This window comes from Ranitomeya imitator, chromosome 2 (genome assembly GCF_032444005.1).
Source record: "Ranitomeya imitator isolate aRanImi1 chromosome 2, aRanImi1.pri, whole genome shotgun sequence".
NCBI classification, from domain to species: Eukaryota; Metazoa; Chordata; class Amphibia; order Anura; family Dendrobatidae; genus Ranitomeya; species Ranitomeya imitator.
The window spans coordinates 512,896,889-512,921,445 of NC_091283.1; the positions used below are offsets into that span (position 1 = coordinate 512,896,889).

Below are 24,557 nucleotides of genomic sequence, written 5' to 3' on the forward strand. Positions count from 1 at the left end.
GAAGCATTTCAAGGTCCTGGAGTGGCCTAGCCAGTCTCCAGATCTCAACCCTATAGAAAACCTTTGGAGGGAGTTGAAAGTCCATGTTGCCAAGCGAAAAGCCAAAAACATCACTGCTCTAGAGGAGATCTGCATGGAGGAATGGGCCAACATACCAACAACAGTGTGTGGCAACCTTGTGAAGACTTACAGAAAACGTTTGACCTCTGTCATTGCCAACAAAGGATATATTACAAAGTATTGAGATGAAATTTTGTTTCTGACCAAATACTTATTTTCCACCATAATATGCAAATAAAATGTTAAAAAAACAGACAATGTGATTTTCTGGATTTTTTTTTCTCAGTTTGTCTCCCATAGTTGAGGTCTAACTATGATGTAAATTACAGACGCCTCTCATCTTTTTAAGTGGTGGAACTTGCACTATTGCTGACTGACTAAATACTTTTTTGCCCCACTGTATATGTTAGAGGTTATGATGGATGCATAAGAGTGACATAAGGTGGCCATATGTGGCACTTACCAGCTGTAGTATGTCTTCATCCCGTGGCATAATGGAAAGCTCCAGCACATCATCACTGGGTGAAAAAAAGTTACATAACAAATTTAATATATAAAACTGCAGTCAGACGATCTCATCAGTGTCAGAATTTGCCATAGTCATGCCCTTTCTGCCCACACCCTTCAATATGCCACACTTCACACCTGTTTTGTATCAGGGCAATGACTTGTGAATACGTTTTCCCGATTATGCTCTCTCCATTAACCTTTACGAGTCGGTCACCTGAAAAACAAACAGCTTGTCAACCAGGAAGCACAGATAGAGGCTTAGGCCTAAAAATCTAAGGCCTTATTCAGATGTCTGTTCCTTACTTCCGTGTTCTATCCTTGATTTTCACAGATAGAGCAGATACTCATATGCCTATGGGGCTCTTAACAGGTCTGTGTTCCTGTGCATCCATGCAAAGATCTCGCTTTCTACCGGTATCACGGATGAAAATTACCCATACAAGTGTGAAAATCACAGACAGCACATGGATGGCATCAGTGGGCTCTCAGTAAGTAACCTTGTAGTGGGTAAGAGAAGATTGGTAGTTTATCTATATGCAATAACCACTGATGACAAAAACTATCACACGGACCCAACAGTGATGACACTCAGATCCAATGCCCTGATGACACCTGTACCATTTTGTTTGTTGTGAACAAACATGGATGTCTGAATGAGGCCCAAAACATGTTTTGTGTGTGTGGGGCACTGCAAGACCTTTATAGAGAGGTAATAGAATAGATTCATAGAATATATGGTGTAAGGGTGCCAAGAGATCCCCAAGTTAGGTTGTTGGATATATTGGGGAATTAACAGGTACAGATGCAAAACCATTGGCTATTACTAAAATACCTTATCCCGTCAAGGAAATGATTTGGAAATGTTGGGAACGGGGGGAAGGAAGATATATATGAAGGAAAAAGCCCTTAGTGAGTTCAGAAAACAGTGGAATAAATATAAAAACACCTGGCATCATCATTTCAGAGAATCTGACAAGACTTAAGGTACCGTCACACTTAGCGACGCTGCAGCGATACCGACAACGATCCGGATCGCTGCAGCGTCGCTGTTTGGTCGCTGGAGAGCTGTCACACAGACCGCTCTCCAGCGACCAACGATGCCGGTAACCAGGGTAAACATCGGGTAACTAAGCGCAGGGCCGCGCTTAGTAACGCGATGTTTACCCTGGTTACCATCCTAAAAGTAAAAAAAAACAAACACTACATACTTACCTACAGCCGTCTGTCCTCCAGCGCTGTGCTCTGCACTCCTCCTGTACGTCACCGCTCTGCTTTCCGGCTGACCGACGCTCACAGCCAGTACAGGAGGAGTGCAGAGCACAGCGCTGGAGGACAGACGGCTGTAGGTAAGTATGTAGTGTTTGTTTTTTTCACTTTTAGGATGGTAACCAGGGTAAACATCGGGTTACTAAGCGCGGCCCTGCGCTTAGTTACCCGATGTTTACCCTGGTTACCAGTGAAGACATCGCTGAATCGGTGTCACACACGCCGATTCAGCGATGTCTGCGGGGAGTCCAGCGACGAAACAAAGTTCTGGACTTTCTTCCCCGACCAGCGACAGCACAGCAGGGGCCTGATCGCTGCTGCCTGTCACACTGGACGATATCGCTAGCGAGGACGCTGCAACGTCACGGATCGCTAGCGATATCGTCTAGTGTGACGGTACCTTAAGAAGGCTGGAAATGGGCAATTACGATAGGTGGAGCAATACACGACTGAGGTACTACAGGTGTGAGGACAAGGGTAAAAATGTTCTAGAGCAGAGCTCGGCAAAGTATGGCCGGACGGCAGGTGGAACAGCCACAGGGCCAGATGTGGACAGGCACAGCGAAGGGCTGAAAACAGTGGCTCACGGGCCGCACCACACCCTCTGTCACCGCATCCTTGGGACACAGACAGCGGTGAATACATTGGTGGAGGACTGCATCACTGGCTCTTTCTTCCACCAATCAGCGTGCGATACAGCGGACAAGATGATGTCACTACATCACGCTACTGAGAGTCAGTGCACAGGAGACAGGAGCAGAGCGCCGGAGGAACGGGAACGAGGCAAGTATGTGGTGTTTTTTCTGCCTTTCATATGTGTATGGGATGTTTACATGTATATAGGAGGCAATGTAGGGGCTCATGCTATATATAGAGAGGCTATGTGGGGGCTCATGTCGTATATTGAGAGGCTATGTGGGGGCTCATGCCATATATAAGGAGGCTGTGTGGGGCCCATGCCGTATATAGGGTGGTTACGTGAGGGCTCATGCTGTATATAGGGAGGTTATGTGGGGGATCATGATGTCATGTATATAGGGAAACTGTGTGGAGGCTCATACCATATATAAGGAGTCTGTGTGGGGCCCATGCCGTATATAGGGTGGTTATGTGAGGGCTCATGCTGTATATAGGGATGTTATGTAGGGGATCATGATGTCATGTACTGTATATATAGGGAAGCTGTGTGGAGGCTCATGCTATACAAGGGAGGCTATGTGGGGGCTCGTGCTGTATATATTGGGGCTGTGTGGGGGCTCATGCTGTATATAGTGAGGTATCAGCCCACATTAATTGTGCTCATTATTAAATAATATAAAATAATTCTAATTAATATATTAATATTGAGCAGAATAAATTTCAGATTACTGGTTCGGCCCTCCACAACAGTCAAGGTCTCTCATGAGGCTCCTCTGGAAAATATATTGCCCACCCTTGCTCTAGAGGTTTAAAAAAAAAAAGAAAATGTAAGAAAATAGGTAGATAAAAAGATGACAAATTGGGGAGTTATAGGGGTAAAAGTGTGTTGATTATTGTTTTTCATATATGATTGTGTAATGGAATAGATAACTTTAGGACAAATGGAAGTTTACTGAATCTCAATGAAAAAAGATCTGATAAAAAAAAACAAAAAAATAAGTGTGGAAAAATTGAAAAGCGACAAAACACTAGTCAACCCTGAGGCAGTGTCTACATGAGTGTACAACATTGTGTCTATATAACATGGAGAACATCTATCCCTTGCTGCATACAACATTTAAATACAACTCTCTAAGGCCTCTTTCACACTTGCGTCGTTTGGCATCCGTCGCAATGCGTCGTTTTGGGGAAAAAACGGATCCTGCAAATGTGCCCGCAGGACGCATTTTTTGCCCATAGACTTGTATTGCCTACGGATCGCGACGTATAGCCATACGTCGCGTCCGTCGTGCACTGGATGTGTCGTGTTTTGGCGGACCATCGGCACGAAAAAAACATTCAAGGGAACGTTTTTCGTATGTCGGGTCCACCATTTCCTACCGCGCATGCGTAGCCGGAACTCCACCCCCTCCTCCCCGGGAGTTTACAATGGGCAGCAGATTTGCTGAAAAACTGCATCCGCTGCCCACGTTGTGCCAAATTTTCACAACGTGCGTCGGTACATCGCGCCGAAGCTTAGCGACGGACCCGTACCGACGCAAGTGTAAAAGTAGCCTAAGACTAGAATCACTCTCCACTCCACTCCCATCACCCACCAGTGCACAATCCAGCCTGCTGGGCAGGTCCACCTTCCTTCACCTGCTTGACAAAGATGGTGTCCATTGGTTCCAGACGGCCAGATGCAGAGGGATACTCTAAAATGCAGAACAAGAACAGAGATTTGTAGATGGAGAAGGGTTAAACTGCTTAAGGAGAAAGATAACAATTTGAAAATAGAAAAATATTATAACTAATCCAACATAGTGCACAGAAGCAGGAGTGCAGCCAATACAAAGTAACATAAAGGCGTCATAGACAGTCTATCCAGCCAATCAAACTGAAGTTGAACGCTCCTCGGCCTTTTACTTCATAGTCAGTTTGGACACATCTGAAGTGTAAAGCTGGCCATACACTTGGGACGACTATTGTTACTACATTATTTGGCAGAAAGCAAACCCTCCCAACTCCCACATGTACATGGACAATTGGCTCAGCTGAGATTTCATGTGCTATCAACTATTGTAGAGGAGAAAGCCACTGCCAGACAGCTCTGGCAGAGGTGTATCCCACCTGAAAACTAAAAGATCAGGTTTGAAAATCCAATTACTCGATTCTTTTTTTCCACAACCTCATCTGTTGGGCGGAAATTGGGAGGCCCCCCATACACATCAGAAGGATTGCTGGTCCCACCAAAATCAGCAGGTTCAGACTACTTTTGTCCAATGGGTTTAGAGCCCTTAGGAACTTTGCCAACCAAATATTTACCAGATTAGAGACTATATAATGTATATACACCATCTGGGACACATACCTGCACTGCCATTTTCTTCCTGCAAGAAATGGAGAGAATGTAAGCACCAAGTACAATGAATGCAAAGCAAGTATAGTTAAACAGCATCTGTCAGTAGGATCAACCCTCCTATGCTATTTATATGGGCATGCAGGTCATAGAAAGCGGAAGAAAATGTTACCATGATATCGGTTTTTCTGATGTCTTATTCCAGAGAAATCCAGGTTTTCTTAATGTGTAAATGAGATGTTAAGATCTATGGGCGGGACATAGATCTCACTGAGATTCTGCCCCCAAGAGCTTATTTTAAATGAAAGGGGGCATTACCATTTATTTAAAATAAACTCTGGAAGGAGATTGTCCTGCTTGTAGATTATAAAAGCTCATTTACATACTAAGATAAATGTGGATTTCTCTGGAATAAAACAAATTGCAGATATCAAGCTATCATTTTATTCAGCTTCTTGTGACCTGCATGACCAAATAAATGCCTTAGGAAAGTTCCCTTTAACAATCTAGTCATGTGTCACTCTGCAGAGTCACTTAGATATACTCATACAGTTTCAAAATGTAACCTACAGAAAAGAAAAAGCCCCGATTCTAGAGAATAGTAGGATTTCTGGCACCAAGACTCATAGCAATACTTCCGACATGTCTTCATGAGTACAAATATGCTTAAAATAATAACTTTGTTCTGATGGGGAAAGGACAGTTCAGTAATGAATGCAATTTCATTTTTCCTATTAATAAAGGGGTATACCCATCTTGGCATGTTGCGAGGATATGCCATCATTTTATGATCATTCTGTTCCTCCACGGGTCTTGGGAACCAAGAGGCTGCAGCCCGTTCACCGGTTTCCCCTACACAGTGCCACTTGCCAATCGCTCAAATGTGAAGGAAACTGGAGATAGAGCTGGGCTGCAGTACCACTCTCATCATCACACTAACAATTACATACAAAGCCATTCACAATCTGACTCCTCCATACATCTGTGACATGGTCTCCCGCTACCTACCTACACGCAACCTTCGATCATCTCATGATCTCCTACTCTACTCCTCTCTCATCTCTTCCTCCCACAACCGCATCCAAGACTTCTCCCGTGCTTCCCCCATACTCTGGAACTCTCTACCCCAACACATCAGGCTCTCACCTACCATGGAAACCTTTAAAGGGAACCTGAAGACCCACCTCTTCCGACAAGCCTACAACCTGCAGTGATCCCCAGTCTACTGAACTGCCACATGACCAGCTCTACCCTCACCTACTGTATCCTCACCCATCCCCTGTAGACTGTGAGCCCTCGCGGGCAGGGTCCTCTCTCCTCCTGTACTTGTGTGTGCCTTGTTTTACTCATGTTTATTGTCTATGTCTTTGTCTATGTCTTTTCTTGTCTATATGTCTACCGCCTTAATGCATTAACCTAACTATCCCTGTGTGGCCCATTCAAAAAAATAAATAAATAAATAAAATAAACCATAATCAGGTTCCTCGCATCATGTTCTCATTCACTTTATGCAGTTATTAGCCCTCTGTGTCTGTACTGCTACATACTTAGGCAGTTAACTAGTTCATGCAGCTTTACATGAACACCTGAGCCTTACACTATGGCCGGTCCGAATAACTAATGCAATTGTTACCATCCACCTCTCGTGTCTCCCCTTTTCCTCATAGTTTGTAAGCTTGTGAGCAGGGCCCTCACTCCTCCTGGTATCTGTTTTGAACTGTATTTCTGTTATGCTGTAATGTCTATTGTCTGTACAAGTCCCCTCTATAATTTGTAAAGCGCTGCGGAATGTGTTGGCACTATATAAATAAAATTATTATTATTATTATTATTATATTTGCCCCATTCACATGTAAAGCGCCATGGAATAAATGGCGCTATAAAAATGAATAATAATAATAATCACCAGTACCATTGGTTGTGCAGGAAAAAACACGTGTTTAATTAGGACCTCTTATTGTCAGGACCTAATATGTAATGTGAATGTAGCTTGGGTTGTACCTGTTGTGAGGCATGTACTGCAGATTCGGGGGGATATACAATAAAATGGCGCAGAGTGAAGCCAAATCCTTGCCGGGTCTTCCTGATGATCAATGTCCTGGGTCCAACCCATGTAAAGGGCTCTTCAGGAGGTGGGGAACTGCTGAGTCGACCCCCATCTCGTGGGGCTAAGGGGGCCTGCAAACACCACAAGAAGGAAAAGATGAGGAGACGGCACATTCAGATACAACAGTATGTTCCCAGCTTCAGGTATTGGCCTTTTAATTTCCATTACACAGTTTCCTACCCTTATATCTGTAATTTACATATCTGACAAGACACACTCGAGCTGAAACCAAGAAGAGGTGGGCATTGTACAAGCGGCTAATCATCACTACTTACAATTTCACTCCTCGTTACATTACACATGACTGCTATTCTTCCACAGACAACCCATTCAATTATTGGTCGTTAATGTGAATCTGTCACAAGGTTTTTGCTATCTATCCAATCTGAGAGCAGCATGATATAGGGGCAGAGCAGAATGATATAGGCTGGACTATATTGCATCATGTTTATTAGTCCTCTAGTGATAACATTCCTGCTTTATCAGAAAGATTATCAAAACTACAGCAAGCAGCCCAGTAAGTGATATATCACTGGAATCAGGATCTCTTTCTCTACCTTATGCTGCTCTCAGATTAGGTGCAAAAATTGGTGACAGATTCCCTTGAAGAGGTCTGGACAAGCGACAGCTCATTGCCAGAATAGAATATAAACATAAGGATGAATGACCTCGGGGAGATCAAAACATCCAACACCGCGGAGACACCATCACGTGTTTCTCAACGCAGTGATTCCAGAACACTGCCCCCATCCCTCATGGGAAATATGCAAATGCATGTAGAAAAGCCGCAGAGACACAATCACGTGTTTCTCAACGCAGTGATCCAGAACATTACCCCCATCCCTTATGGGTCGTCACTAACTGACTGCCAAGAACGCACCATCCATTTTCTCACTTCCACCCAGAAGCCATGTAATGAATTGCATCTCAGCCTCAATCAAGAAGGTGGCACTTAACTGTGGTAATGGTTAGGGGTCAGGGGTCCCCAACCTGTAGCTCGGGAGCCACATGTGGCTCGCGGTCCCATGACTTGTGGCTCGCGGCGGTCTATCAGCTTGGTGCATTAGCTCCAGTTCTTGCAAACAGATATGAAGAGCACTTCAACCTAAGGTATGAAGAGCACGTCTGAAAATGGTGAATTTTGTGAGCAGCCCTGCACAGAAGAGCAGATCCTGGATGCACGTATACTGGTCTTTGGGGTTTTGAGATAATGTAAGTATGGTACGCTGGAGACAAGATGACACCACCTGTCAGAGGAGATGTTTGAAGCTGGATGTGACAGTGTCTTGGGAGTGCTTTATAGGAGAATACTGAATGGGGGTATTGTAGGAACCCCTGGATCTTAGTATACTGTTTTTGGGGTGATTGATTTTTGTGGAAAAGCTTTGGTTACCATTATGCCTGTAAGGGGGCTTTGGTTGCCACTATTGTGAGGGGGCGGGAGTTGAATGTGGCTCGCGACCCTCTCTCAAGGCTGGATGTGGCTCTCAAGGTCAGAAACGTTGGGGACCTCTGGGTTAGGCTATGTTCACACGTTGCGCTTTTGCAGCGCTTTTTTCTGCAGGCAAAACCTGCTCTCTTGGCAGTAAAGAAGTTGCTTACAAACAACAGGTTTTACTGCGTTTTTGTTGTCTCTTATGTATCTTGATAAAGTTTAGTGGCCAAAAAAAACCCATGATGTAACTTCCTTAGGTTTTTACACCAAAAACGCAGCAAAACCTGATACCAGCATTTTTGCACTTACTCAGTGCTTTCAATGGGTGAAAAAACGCTGCAAAAACGCTGAAAGAAGTGATATGCTGCAGGTTTCCAATTCAGTAAGGAAAAAAAAAACAATGTGTGTGCATGAGATTTCTGAAATCTCATAGCTTTTGCTGGTACTGCAAAGTGCAGCTTTTAATTTGCACTAAAAAAATAAATGGAGGAAAAATGCAAAGTGTGAATATGGCGGATCCAGGAAAACAATTCTTATAAACTGATTTTCCACTGATCATCAAGTAATGGCGTGTCCTTGTGATATTACATTTCTTCCTCAGGCTTTAACAACCCCTTTAATTGTTAATCTCACTGTCATAGCAATTTTCTATAGAAACATTGCTTTGATCACAGCAACAAGTCTTAATGTATTTGGGGTTACCATATTGTCTTATAAGTGTATGGCATGATCGGCTGAATCAGACTGATCTTTCAGCACTTTGTGCAAGTGAATGACCCTGTGGAATTTTTTCTTCATTTTTTAATGACGTGTTTGAGTCACCGGTTTATTCTGGTGTGTTGCTAGTGGGATCGCTCGTACAAATAATTCCAGGTATTCTGGCAGCTCATAATCTCTTGGAGTGTGGATCCACTGCTGTGCAATAAGAACCCAATGGTTTGTCTCAGTTTTGCCAGAAAACATCTTGATAATCCCCAAGACTTGGTAAAATACTCTGTGGACTGAGTGACGAGTCAAAAGTTGAGCTTTTTGGAAGGTGTATGTATTATATCTGGCGTTGAAGTAAAACAGCATTTCAGAAAAGGAACATCATACCAACAGTAAAATGTGATGGTAGTGGTAGTAGTGTGATGGTCTGGGGCTGCTTTGCTGGTTCAGGACCTGGAAGCCTTACTGTGGTAAATGGATCCATGAATTCTGCTGTCTACCAAAAAATCCTGAAGGAGAATGTCCGGCCATCTGTTCGTGACTTCAAGCTGAAGCACACTTGAATGTGCAGCAGGACAATGAACCAAAACACACCTGCAAGTCCACCTCTGAATGGCTTAAGAAAAACTAAATTAATACTTTGGAGTGGCCTAGTCAAAGCACTGACCATAATCCGATTGAGATGCTGTGGCATGACTAAGAAAGAGGTTCATGCTCAGAAACCCTCCAATGTGGATGAATTACAATAATTCTGCAAAGATGAGTGCGCCAAAATTCCTCCAGAGCATTGTAAAAGACTCACTGCAAGTTATCACAAACGAATGAAGGGTTAGGGGGCAATCAATTTTTCACACAGTGCCCTGTAGGTTTGGATTTCTTTTTCCATTAATAATAAAAACCTTCATTTATAAACTGCATTTTGTGTTTCCGTGTGTTATCTTTGTCTAATATTTAAATTTGTTTGGTAATCTGAAACATTTAAATGTGACAAACATGCAAAAGAATAGGAAATCAGGAAGGGGGCAAACACTTATTCACACAACTGTACACCCATGACACCAGATCTCATCTGTATATACACAGAGAACATAAAATCTAGACTTGTACGCATCACTGCCGTCTTTGGCAGAGCATCAGCTGATGTTCACAGCTTATTTTTTTTCCATAAATTGTATTGCTCCTTCTAAACCGATTTACCTTCACCCTGCGGACATATTGCTGGGATGATGACATGATTGGGGGGCTGGGGTCGTGACAGACAGAGACATCCTGGAAATGAGTCAATTCCACATACAGCTGATCTATATGGGAGGGGTAATGAAAGAGAGAGGGCCCAAAGGACACAGCTGCAAACAATGCCCGACTGGCACAGACATTGAGGGGAGAGGATGGTGGGGGTAGAGCTCGACTCCAGGCTTTCGCCACACCCCTAGTAAATTATGTCACTACACATGGATGCTCTGTTTTTCCTGCATTTTAATCATCAAACATTAAATGATACCTAGGCTCAGCTGTGGAGGCCTCAGACACAATACGAGCAGTGATCACACCCTGACGTCCAGCACATTTATGAAAGGAAAGTTCAGCCGGTCCTATTCTTGTCCTATTTATCACATTACATGGGGTGTGGTGTATACAGAGCTTCCTGTGATCAGATACATGCTGCTTAGTATACACAGCTTCATGCTATAGAGGGCCGCGATTACACAAGATTGCTGGGCCCCCGATAATAAAATGGCATGCACACGCTCAGCTCCTGAGTTCTCAAACAATCGTTGCCTTCAGCACCCACCCATCTACAGGAAAGCTCCTTCATCACTCCGGCCCTGGCTCTGTCTATTGTCCTGGTGATTTCATGGTCGCTGGCTTCGCTCCTTCGTCCCTCACATTTGTGTAAGGCATTGTTTCTGTAATAAGGCTGTGTGCGCAAGGTGCGCTTTTGCTGCGGTTTTTCCGTGCAGAAATGGGCCAAAGACGTGAAGTAATCCTAATGCCAGCTAATTCAATGAGAATCCTGAAGTCCTGTGCACATGATCAGTAATTTTCCTTAGAGTATTTGCAGTGCATTTTTTTCAGCAGCAAATCAATTCTTTGCAGATTTTCAGCGTTTTTCACCCATTGACTTCAACGGAGTCAGTCAAATTCACAGCAAAAATGCACATATAAAAATGTTTGCGGATTTGCTGCAGATCTACAAAGCTTTTACGGACTTACTATAGGGTTTCCCACACTGTCACTGTTGTGACAGTGTGAGAAACACCGACGTTTCGGTTCTGATCGGCGGTAAAGTTACCATTGGAAACCGTTACCGCCGTCAGAGTAATGTGGGGTCACTGTCAGAGTGACCCCAAAGCTGTGACTGTGACTCGTGGCAAAAAGCTTACCACAAGTTACCAGGCATAGGCTGATGAGAGACTACTCCCCATCAGGCTACGTCTGCTGTCACTGATGGGAGAAGTAATCTCTTGTCAGCCGCTGCTTGTGCTCAAACTTAAAAAAAGAAAAGTTAAAAAATAAAACCTGTAAAATATTTAAATACACATTCAAATAAAAAGAAAAAAACAAACATTCTACTCACCTATTACCAAATCCCTGATTCTCTTGTCTCCTATAAAAACTCAAAAAAACACAAAAAACCATATAGTCTCCTGTCAGCCGTAGTCCATGTAATCCAGAGTGTCCCACAGCGATCTCACTTGAAGAACAGTCACATCTGGAGATGTGACCGCTCTACTCGGCAGTCAGCGACACACTGACAGGAGCGTCATCGCTCCCACAGTGTACACTGCTGAGCTGCCGTGAGAGAGGTCACACGAGTTCATCAGCTGATGAGCGCCGGTGATCTCACATTCGGCACTACGGTTGTATGAGAACATTCTCACACAGCGGCGGTGCCATGAGTGAGATCACAGGGGCTCATCAGCTGGTGAACTCCTACCAGGTGTGTAGCTGGCTGTTCTTGAGAGCAGTCAGATCAGTGACAATTTCTTAAATCTTTATATGTTCCAGTTCCTCTATTATTCCCCCTTGAGATACATAAACTGACAACTGGACTGAGGGAGTGTCCATACACAGTTTGACACTGCCCAGTCACTGCTGAATTAAAGGAGAAAACAAGTATATGCGAACAGAGAAATGTAACGAGCAAGGTTTAAAGATGACCTGAGGATCTTTCAGCAGATTTTGCTAAATGTTCACATCATGGAATAGTGGCTGCAGAACTGTTTTTATTTTTGTTTTTAATACAATGGTTGCAGAGATATTAGTGAAAATTTATCATATAAACGGTACAAGCTAAGACAAAGGAGAGCGTTATCCGAGAATCATCTCTAGAGGAATTTACTTTTTTCACCCTGCGTGATGTTGACCAATCATAAGCAGGCAGCGACATGCAGTAGAAAAAAACAAAACAAAACAAAAACACACTCCTTGAAAATGTCAGACCCGCCTTTCTTTGTGTGATATGGAAAAACATGTGATGACACACAATCCTGCTCTCTTCCCTGATCTAATGGCATGCAATTACTGTGCAGGGGAAAGCAGCGCTGTGTGTCATTACAAACACCTCTTACAGCTCTCCTCTCACAGCTAGCTCTGTTCTACTACTCCCACTTCACATGTTAACTGAGTGAGAAGTTGAAAAAAGGAGAATTAGTTTACTAACTCCCTGAATGAGGATATTTGTTACCCTCTTGTTTTGGAACATCTTTGTATGTTTGATGTTCCAATTGCTGTTAATGTTGTTACTGACCTTCAAACCTTAAAGGGAACCTGTCACCCCAAAAATCGTATCTGAGCTAAGCCCACCGACATCAGGGGCTTATCTACAGCATTCTGGGTTTAGCTCAGATACGATTTTTGGGTTGACAAGAGTCCCTTTAAAATGATTTACCGTAAGTTAAAAAAAGACAAGGTGAGAACAGAGCTGCAGAGGGGGTTATGATGACATACATCTCTACTCCTCTCACAATAATACTTTAAGGCTATGTGCACACGTTGTGGATCAAATCCGCAGTGTAATGCACAACAAATGTTAGCCAATGGGAAATCCAGAATTGCTGTGAACATGCTGCGGAAAAATCCATGCGGATTCGCAGCGTTTTATTTTCCATAGCATGCCAATTCTTTTTGCGGATCTGCAGCGTTTCTGCACCCATTGACTTCCACTGAGTCAGTCAAATTTGCAGCAAAACCGCAGGTGTAAAAAGATTTGCAGTTTTGCTGTGGAGCTGTGTGCAAAAAAACGCTGCAGATAGGGAGGAGGAAGAGTGTGTGGGCAGAGACTGTGTGTGTGGGCGGAGACTGTGTGTGTGCGGAGAAGATGTGCGTGTCTGTGTGCGGGTGCCTGTGTGTGTATCTGTGTGTGTGCGGGGGTCTGTGGGTGTGTGCGTGTGTGTCTGTGTGCAGGTAGGCATCGTCAGATGGGACTACTAGTCCCATCCGGCTATGTCTGCTACAGTGACAGCATTAGCCGATGATGGGACAGTAGTCCCATCATCCGGCTACTGCGTTGAATAGTAAAAACCCACACATATACACATACAGTACATACTCACCAAACAGCTAATCCCCGACGCCCTGAATGCCTGCAAAAAAAATAAAAATAAATGAACATTATACTCCGTTCCGATGTAATCCATTTAATAACAATTGTCCCACAACGATCTCTCGTGTAGAGCTGTCACATCGGGAGATGTGACCACTCTACAGGGCTCCGGTGAAACAGTGACCGGAGGTGATCCTCCCGCACTGGATCACTCCGCCGCCTAGAGGTCACCAGAGTTCATATTGTCACTTGCAGCTGTAGTGCCGTAAAGTGAGAGCATGAACTTTGGTGGCCTACACTGCGGGAGTATTATCTCCGGTCTGTGTATCTTCGGAGGCCCCAGCAGAGCTGTCACATCTCCCGATGTGACAGCTCTACTTGGAAGATCATCTTGGGACACTTGTTATTAAACGTATTACATCGGAACAGGGAGTATTTGTGTTGGTTTATTATTTTATTTTTTCACAGGAGAAAAAGGGCGTCGCCGGAATTAGGCGTATAATAAAAATGGGAAACTGTGTCTAGTTTTATTTCATTAAAAAACTTTATTCTGGCTGCATCTTTATTTAACCTATAACAACTATAGGATTAGTAATGGATAGGTATCTTATTGACACCTCTCCATTACTAAGCGGGCTTGATGTCACCTTACAATAAAAAGGTGACATCAACCCCACAACTAATACCCCACTTGCCACCACCAAAGGGCAAGTGGGAAGAGAGAGGCTAAGTGCCGGAATTGGCGCATCTTGGGAGATGCGCCATTTCTGGGGCGGCTGAGAGCTGGTGTCTTTAGCCAGGGGGGCCACCATCCATAGCCCCTTCCTAGACTATTAATATCAGCCCGCAGGTGTCTGCATAGCCTTTTTTGGTTATTAATTATAGGGGGACCCCACTTCATTTATTTTGGGGGGGGGCTCCCCTATTTTAATAGCCAGTAAAGGCTAAAAATACATCTGTGAGCTGATGTTAATAGCATGTGAAGCTCCATGGGTATTACCTCCTTCCCAGGCTATAAAAATATGCCCCCAGTTGCTGGCTTTCCCTCTCTGGTTTTGAAAATTGCACGGGAGCCAACGCGATTTTTTTCCACTTTTCTTTTTTTTTTTTTTTTTTTTTTTTTTTTAAATTAAACAGATATTGCGTTTAAGGCCGGGGTCACACTTGCGAGAAACTTGCACGAATCTCACACCTCAGTACTCGGCACTGCCGCCGGCACTCGGAACCGGATGCAAGTATTTCTATGCAGCTGAACGCTCCGGTCCGAGTGCCAGCAGCAGTGTCGGGTACTGAGGTGTGAGCCTCGTGCGAGTTTCTCGCAAGTGTGACCCCGGCCTAACGCAGATTTTCTGTGTGTGTGTGTGTGTCTGTCTTTATTTAACTCTTTATGTACCATTTTATTATGTTCATTACTAAACAACGTGCTTGGTATTATATACCTATCTATCGATATATCTAGTAGTCCAAAAAAGGAAGCAGCACACCACTGTCTGTGAATAAGGAGCTATTTTATTGTAGCCCATGATGGTGACGTTTCGGTTCAGTGTAGCTCCTTATTCACAGACAGTGGTGTGCTGCTTCCTTTTTTGGACTACTACATGCAAGGTTTGGTATATGCCCGTGGAAGCTCTTTTGCACCCAGATGCTGAATGTGCTGCTCTATTTTTCTATTTCTTGTATCTATCTATCTATCTATCTATCGATATTCACTTTTATTTTTTTTGTGTATGTAAACATTATATTTGAACATGGTATGTATTGATTATATGGTATTCAATGGAGTATGTGAAAGAAGAGGTTGGACAAAGAAATTACATCACAATTCTTTTTTGTTGTTGTTAAATAGTAGATCTTTATTTAGCTTACAAAAACGCATACAAATCTGCATCAAAAACGCATCAAATCCGCACTGATTTTTTCCTGCGTTTTCTGCCAAGAGAGGAAGAATCTGCACAGAAAATTCTACAGGCAAATCTGCAATGTGCGCACATACCCTCACTGTGCCATGAAAGAAGAAATGGAGAGGTGTTTGTTATGTCACACAGCTCTGCTCTACTCCCCTCCCTCATTTGTAATAACAGTAGGTGCATGCGCCTGCAGTAAGATCAGCGAGGAAGGAGAGCAGTGCTGTGCATCATTACAAACAAGGTTTGCAGCTCTCTTCTCCTGTCAATCAGTGTTGGGGAAGAGCAAAGCTGACAGTAATGTGAGACGGGAGCCGCAAGAGGTGTTTGTACCCAGGGCTGTGGAGTCGGTAAGCCCAACATCAGACTCCTCAGCACTGGTCACTACTGGGCATATGCATAAAGTGCAGTACAGGTTCATCTCAACTAAAAGCCCAGATCCTTACATCATGAATAGAACATGTTATAACTTTCCAATATTCTTATGAAAACATTTACAGCACATCATGCATTTTACTATTGTACCAAATTTACTATATATTTTAGGAGTTAGTCCATTTTATATCGACTCCACCAAAGTGAACACAGACTCAGACTCCATGACTCAAGACTCCACAGCCCTGTTTGTACCAACACACAGCCCATCCTCTCCACAGTAATCTCTGGCACTTAAGGTACCGTCACACTCAGCGACGCTGCAGCGATATAGACAACGAGCCGACCTAAACTTGATCGCTGGAGCGTCGCTGTTAGGTCGCTGTAGAGACGTCAAACACAGCAACTCCAGAACGATGCAGGAGCGATCCAGTGACGTAACGGCGACTCACTTCTCGTTCTCGCTGGTTGTTAGCTCCATGTCAAACAGCCGGAGTGTACCGATCCGACACACATCTAGGGGCCCTATGCTTGTTGCTGGCGTTGTTGCTTTTGATGTCAAACATGACGATACACGCCGACCTGGCGACGAAATAAAGTACAAGGAGCCACATATCACGGTGAAGGAGCAAAACCTCAAAGCAGTCGATAACTTCACCTACTTAGGCAGCACACTTTCCCGTGAAGTAACCATAGACGCTGAGGTTAACAACAGAATCGCCAAAGCCAGTGCCGCCTTCGGGAGACTGCGTAAGAACGTCTGGGAACAAAGGGGACTCAGCCTTACCACCAAGCTAAAGGTCTACTGTGCGGTGGTCCTCACCACACTTCTCTATGCTAGCGAGACCTGGACAGTGTACAGCCGGCATGCTAAACAGCTTAATCATTTCCACATGAGTTGCCTCCGCAGACTCCTCCACATCAGGTGGCAAGACAATGTCCCAGACACGGCAATTCTGGAACAAACTGGGCTCTGCAGCGTTTACACTCTCCTGCTGAAAGTCCAAGCCAGGTGGGCTGGACATGTGGTCCGAATGCCGGACAGCCGACTACCGAAACAACTGCTGTACGGAGAACTGTGCCAAGGAAAGCGAGCAGTTGGGGGGCAGAAGAAGCGCTATAAAGACTGCCTTAAGGTGTCTCTCAAAAATTTGGAAGTCAACACCAATGAATGGGAAGAGCTTGCCCTGGATCATCCAGGTTGGCGGGGCAGGATCACCTCAGGAGCACGTGCAGCTGAAGACAGGAAAATCTGTGACGCAAAAAGAAAGCGTGCTGTATGCAAGGCACAAGCAGAATCTGGTGTACTGACCACATCTGCTTTCGTATGTCAAGTATGTGGGCGAACCTTCAGGGCCCGGATTGGACTCATCAGCCACCTCCGGACCCATAACTATTAATTCTCTTCTAACTCTGAAGTCATGGTCATCTTCGAAAACGAAGGAAGAACATCAATGACACCGCTTGCTTACAATTGGTCAAACTCATACAGGAGAAAAATTAACCACACCCAGAGACAAACCTATGTTAACTCACTCAAGATTGAAGGGAAAATTATCATACACCATTTTACTAGCTGATATTTCCACAGCGGATGGGAGAAATTCCAAAATAAAAACTGTGCTTTATACAGCTCTGCAGCCATTATGCCATGATGTGGCCAGTTTAACATGCTAAAGTCCTCTTTCTCAGCTAAGCTTTGTAATCCAATGTTTATTTTTATTGCTCAAAATCATCTAAAATTAAAAACAAAAGGAACTTTGCTAACCAGTTTCCATCAAAATTAATGTTTGCAGTGCTTATGCAGACCTAAGCATCTCCATGGTAACAGACAACAAACAAGGCCTGTGTAGTCTTGTCCAGCAGTGATACTCCTTTCTAGCTATCCCCTTTCCTGTCAACATACCAAATGTATGTTCCTGTCTATTACAATGTACATACACGGGCGAGTTTTGCTGCTTTATACACCATGGTAGGAAATTGTTAATTAGGACTATTTGCAAAGTTGCCTATTTTTTCATTTTGGATACATTGGTACTAATAGTCTTTTACCATCTTTCCATATGTTGCCCAGGCCAAGGCTTCTTCTCCGTGCAAATAACTAGATCAGGGAATACTTCTTATTTCAGTCTGTGGGATCAGAATAGGGCACAGAGTCCATATTGCAGAGCAATGCCGTGTTTGTGACCAGGGCAGACGGTATGTCACACGGCTCTGTTCTGTCTGCGGTGTCTCACTCTGTGCCAGGGACGGACTCTGTGGCTCAGAAATTCATAGAAAGATTAGATGATTAGGATCTGCACAGCACTGTGTCAGCCGCTGAAGGGATATATCGGGAAAGAAAGCAGCATGCAGCAGGAGATTACTGGAGGTTACACAGGCCACGCACACACCACGGCCCAAGCCAGATATACATACACAACAGTTACACATTATCTGCACCACAGGAGACTGGGAAATTATAGAAGAAGCGTCCAGAGGCCTGCCACGAAGCCCACTCAATGTAACCTACCCGATGTACACACCAAGGTATTACCGGCGGACGGACACATACATAATCCCCACACAAAAACCTAAACAGCCAACACTACAACGTAACACAAAGACACCACAACCAAACCGAGAAGACCTTCAAAATCGAGCAGCACTGAGCACCCAAAAAACTGCACTGGGGCCCCTGTCAGAAATTTAATGGTCCCTTGGACTGTCAATGTGCTGTCAAAAAATAGCACCATCAAGAATTCCTTAGCCGAGCATATTCATTAGGATAATGATGTCTGAACCTGCCGATAGATGGTCGGCCAGTCTCCTCCCTAATTTGTAGATGAGAACAGACAGACTGGCCATGTTGAATATCAGGGCCACAGCTTTGTTTTTAAGTGAAATAAGCCACCACCATAGGCTCACAGTGCTCAGCATAAATGAGTACACCCCTTTTGACAAGATTTAATCAATATCTATCAAAACACAAAAACAACTTCCACAATTTTGACAAGACGGAGTTTCAGAGAACATTTTTAAACCCATAACATGAAAGTCAGGTTAATAACTTTCATTACAAAATCTCAAGTTTTACTCAAATCATTTGATGCTAAAATGAATTCACCCCACATGAAAAACTACTACATGTAGTATTGTGTATCACCTCCATGATTTTAACGACAGCACCAAGTCTTCTAGGCATGGAATGAATACGTTGGCGACATATTCATCTATCTTTTTTCATTCTTCAAGGGGTTATTTTGTAGCAGGGTGGATAAAAATCAATGTTTAAAAAAAAAAAAAAATCGGATTTTTTTTATTTAAATCGGATTTTTTTTTATTTAAATCGGATTTTTTTTATTTAAATCGGATTTTTTTTTATTTAAATCGGATTTTTTTTATTTAAATCGGATTTTTTTTTATTTAAATCGGATTTTTTTTATTTAAATCGGATTTTTTTTTTATTTAAATCGGATTTTTTTTAATTTAAATCGGATTTTTTTCAATAAACTGCTTTGTGAGGAAAATATTTTACCATCCAAAGGTTCTTCCATCATGAGATAAAGCTGAGTTGTTTAACTCAGTAGAATAAAGGCTGTATATGTGTAACATTCACAATGCCATGCTCTTCCAGAGGTTTCTGTAGGATTAGTGGGCAGTTTCTCTCCTATATTATCACAGACGCTCGCTTTACTTACGCAGTTCTCAAAACTGAATTTGACTCCGCAGAGGTCCCAGCCTCTCCTTCACGGCAAAAATGTTACAACATGAACAGAGTTGAGAAAAAGACCTTAATCCTATTGTTCTACAAACCTATGAATACAGAATCAACCCCTTCAGTGCCAAGTCCAAGAAGTTAGACAATATGTTTCTGATTGTTTGGAGTGGAATAGATCTGCACAACACAAAAAGAATGTGAATCTAAGTGTGAGGAGGAGGAAGGGCAAGCAGACAAGAAAATGAAAGTGAAACTTTGAGCACAATACTGCAGCATAGCCACAGACAGACAAGTCTGGATCTGTTTGTGTGTACGATCTGAGGTTTATTATATTCTTTCCTTATAATGGCAGCAGGCCGTAAAAGAGACCCAGTTTGGGAATATTTTAATGAAGCTCCTTCGCCTATCGGTAAGGCAGGCATGCGTGCAAAATGCAAACGATGCAACAAAGAGATGCAAGGCCTGGTGGCGCAAATGAGGCAACATCATGAGAAGTGCGGTGATGAAGATGAGTCATCTTCATCACCGCACTTCTCATGATGTTGCCTTATTCGCGCCACCAGGCCTTGCATCTTTGTTGCATCGTTTGCATTTTGCACGCATGCCTGCCTTACCGATAGGCGAAGGAGCTTCATTAAAATATTCCCAAACTGGGTCTCTTTTACGGCCTGCTGCCATTATAAGGAAAGAATGTAATAAACCTCAGATCGTACACACAAACAGATCCAGACTTGTCTGTCTGTGGTTATGCTGCAGTATTGTGCTCAAAGTTTCACTTTCATTTTCTTGTCTGCTTGCCCTTCCTCCTCCTCACACTTAGATTCACATTCTTCTTGTGTTGTGCAGATCTATTCCACTCCAAACAATCAGAAACATATTGTCTAACTTCTTGGACTTGGCACTGAAGGGGTTGATTCTGTATTCATAGGTTTGTAGAACAATAGGATTAAGGTCTTTTTCTCAACTCTGTTCATGTTGTAACATTTTTGCCGTGAAGAAGAGGCTGGGACCTCTGCGGAGTCAAATTCAGTTAGGTAGAAACCTTGATTTAAATCACTGATTTAAATCAAGCCTTACTGACTAGTGATTTAAATCGTGATTTAAATCGTGATTTAAATCAGTTAGATTTAAATCAAATCCACCCTGTTTTGTAGTATGGTAGCCAATAGAGAATGTGGATTCTGAAAAGAAAATAAAGTTTTCTGACAAAATCTGTTGGGGTGTACTCATTTATGCTGAGCACTGCATGGCTAGGTAAGTATGGTTAGGTAACTCGGATTAGGAGACCTGGCGGTTGGGTTGGATATTGTGATCCCAGCAGTACAGATGTATGTAGGAAACTAACAAATGGAGGGTTCTGGGAATTTCAAGGAATTAGGGCAGCAGAGGAGCGTGACTTGTGACCGCTTTTACCAGTTCTTGGTGAATGTGAAGGAAGAGGCCCTGACTGACACTTTTGGGGGCAGACTAGTAGGCACAAGCCTTGAGTGCGGAGAGATGAAAGATGACATGAATGTATAGAGGTCAGTCCCTGCCTCATTATTTAAGGGGTTGTCTCCTAACTACATCCCCTGCTTAAAAAGGTGTTCATCGTGGACATGCTATAAATTTCTGATAGATATGGATCGCAGAGGTGGAACTTTTATTTAGCCAAAGAATAAGGGGCCCACACAGGAGTGGAGGGCAGCTATTCATCTGCGACTCTCCATTCACCTCTATGGGAGTTCTGAAAATTCTAGATTGCAGATTAGACCTAACAATAAATCAATGGGGAGTGTAAGATGCCAGTGGTGGCCAACAAGTGACAGATATGGCACTCCTTCATTTCCATTTTCTCATCCTATGAAGCAGTGCAGCTTTTGGGGAAAGGGGGAGCTGGCTTTCATTAGTGAGACTAGTTGTGTATTGATATTTTGGGAAGGAAAAAAAACCTCTCTCACTAGCGCCACCTCCTGTTGGCAGTAGCTGCCCAATAAGTCAATGTCTTATCTCGGCTTGGCTAATATTCCTAGTTATGTTACAAGTATAGAAACTGAAAAAGGAAAGTGCTTCAGGTGTGGATCGATACCACCAACCAGAGAAGAAACACTGGAAGTAATGCAGGAATCTCCACTGGATTACTACTGCTCTGACCGCAAGCATCTAGAGGGAGCTGATCACGGAATGGGATAAATAGGAAAAATGTATGCTCCTGGATGACACCGCATACGGTACATTTTTTCTGTTTTATCCAATTCTCGTCAACTGGTCAGACTATGCCTAACAGGGTAGTTATCGCCAACAGGTGGCACTAGCGAGAATTCTGCCCTATGTCAGAATGCAAAACAAAAAGATAGTGTAGGTATGAACCCAGGCATACACCCCTGTGACCCCAACAAGGATCTCCGTCCATGAAACTGTGAAGTCTACCGGGAGTCTCAGAACATTCTTCATCTTTACCCTAAAGCCAAGCAACGCTGGGAGACATAAAATTGATTGTAAAAAAGAACAATTTCAACCAAGCAGACTGTAGAAGGAAACTAACAGGTTGTTAGTGCCTGGATGCCATATTTACACCCATGACCGCCCCTCTTTGTAGATTCTCAGTGTAATGTATATGTAGAAATCTATATGGAGACACAGAGCTGAACACATCGTATTTACTAATCCCAACATTTACAGAATGGTCTCTGCACCAGACACATAAAGGCAATATTATGTCTCCAGAAAACAGCATATAATCACATCTTACTATGGGACATGGCTGTTCGACTGTGAACTGGAATTTCAAGGCCAATGAAGTGAGTTAATGCACCGTCCTCGAGGACGAGAAATGATCAGCAGGAGGCCGGTATACATATTCAATCAGCCTGTAGCACTGGAGAAATAACGCACAACATAATGGATTATCAATATAATGCTGAAAAGTACAACGTCCTCTGCAGTGACGAACGTAGTGGCTCAGTGCTGTGGCTAACAGATGAGGAGAATGAATGGGTCAGCTAATAGGTGGCCATACAACCGACAGAGGTGCGGTGGGGTAATAAGCCAACAGGTCTCTGTTCTGTCCCCCCTCCCTACCCCATCCTGCAAACCCATATACCCTGGACATGACCGGGAGGACGTGTCCTCAGAAGAGAAAGAGTAATCAGCTGATAGGCTCCCTGGTGGCTGCTCTTCAACCAAAACAAAAAGATCGGGCATGATAAAATCCCATACAGTGGGGCAAAAAAGTATTTAGTCAGTCAGCAATAGTGCAAGTTCCACCACTTAAAAAGATGAGAGGCGTCTGTAATTTACATCATAGGTAGACCTCAACTATGGGAGACAAACTGAGGAAAAAAAAATACAGAAAATCACATTGTCTGTTTTTTTAACAATTTATTTGCATATTATGGTGGAAAATAAGTATTTGGTCAGAAACAAACAATCAAGATTTCTGGCTCTCACAGACCTGTAACTTCTTCTTTAAGAGTCTCCTCTTTCCTCCACTCATTACCTGTAGTAATGGCACCTGTTTAAACTTGTTATCAGTATAAAAAGACACCTGTGCACACCCTCAAACAGTCTGACTCCAAACTCCACTATGCTGAAGACCAAAGAGCTGTCAAAGGACACCAGAAACAAAATTGTAGCCCTGCACCAGGCTGGGAAGACTGAATCTGCAATAGCCAACCAGCTTGGAGTGAAGAAATCAACAGTGGGAGCAATAATTAGAAAATGGAAGACATACAAGACCACTGATAATCTCCCTCGATCTGGGGCTCCATGCAAAATCCCACCCCGTGGGGTCAGAATGATCACAAGAACGGTGAGCAAAAATCCCAGAACCACGCGGGGGGACCTAGTGAATGAACTGCAGAGAGCTGGGACCAATGTAACAAGGCCTACCATAAGTAACACACTACGCCACCATGGACTCAGATCCTGCAGTGCCAGACGTGTCCCACTGCTTAAGCCAGTACATGTCCGGGCCCATCTGAAGTTTGCTAGAGAGCATTTGGATGATCCAGAGGAGTTTTGGGAGAATGTCCTATGATCTGATGAAACCAAACTGGAACTGTTTGGTAGAAACACAACTTGTCGTGTTTGGAGGAAAAAGAATACTGAGTTGCATCCATCAAACACCATACCTACTGTAAAGCATGGTGGTGGAAACATCATGCTTTGGGGCTGTTTCTCTGGAAAGGGGCCAGGATGACTGATCCGGGTACATGAAAGAATGAATGGGGCCATGTATCATGAGATTTTGAGTGCAAACCTCCTTCCATCAGCAAGGGCATTGAAGATGAAACGTGGCTGGGTCTTTCAACATGACAATGATCCAAAGCACACCGCCAGGGCAACGAAGGAGTGGCTTCGTAAGAAGCATTTCAAGGTCCTGGAGTGGCCTAGCCAGTCTCCAGATCTCAACCCTATAGAAAACCTTTGGAGGGAGTTGAAAGTCTGTGTTGTCAAGCGAAAAGCCAAAAACATCACTGCTCTAGAGGAGATCTGCATGGAGGAATGGGCCAACATAGCAACAACAGTGTGTGGCAACCTTGTGAAGACTTACAGAAAATGTTTGACCTCTGTCATTGCCAACAAAGGATATATTACAAAGTATTGAGATGAAATTTTGTTTCTGACCAAATACTTATTTTCCACCATAAAATGCAAAAAAAATGTTAAAAAAACAGACAATGTGATTTTCTGGATTTTTTTTTCTCAGTTTGTCTCCCATAGTTGAGGTCTACCTATGATGTAAATTACAGACGCCTCTCATCTTTTTAAGTGGTGGAACTTGCACTATTGCTGACTGACTAAATACTTTTTTGCCCCACTGTATGCCCAATCCCACTTTCTCTCCCTGACATCTACGATCAGAGGGAAGGCAGGACACCTCAATACACATTTGATCATTACAAAGATCTGCCTATATTATCTGCCAATTATGTCTAAATTTCATCTAATGTGCATCAACAACTTAAGAAAGGGAAAAACAGATAAC

General features: G+C 43.4%; 1 protein-coding gene across 1 annotated transcript in view; it reads right to left on the minus strand.

The window, feature by feature from the left end:
• ARHGAP23 (Rho GTPase activating protein 23) overlaps nucleotides 1-24,557 on the minus strand; it is a 115,485-nt gene that overhangs the window by 51,701 nt on the left and 39,227 nt on the right. The window contains exons 2-6 of the mRNA XM_069751705.1: nucleotides 6,815-6,991; nucleotides 4,826-4,844; nucleotides 4,071-4,169; nucleotides 706-784; nucleotides 524-578 (exon numbers count right to left, since the gene is read on the minus strand). Of these exons, the coding sequence (XP_069607806.1) occupies nucleotides 524-578; nucleotides 706-784; nucleotides 4,071-4,169; nucleotides 4,826-4,844; nucleotides 6,815-6,991 (429 nt within the window). The remainder of the gene's footprint in view (nucleotides 1-523; nucleotides 579-705; nucleotides 785-4,070; nucleotides 4,170-4,825; nucleotides 4,845-6,814; nucleotides 6,992-24,557) is intronic.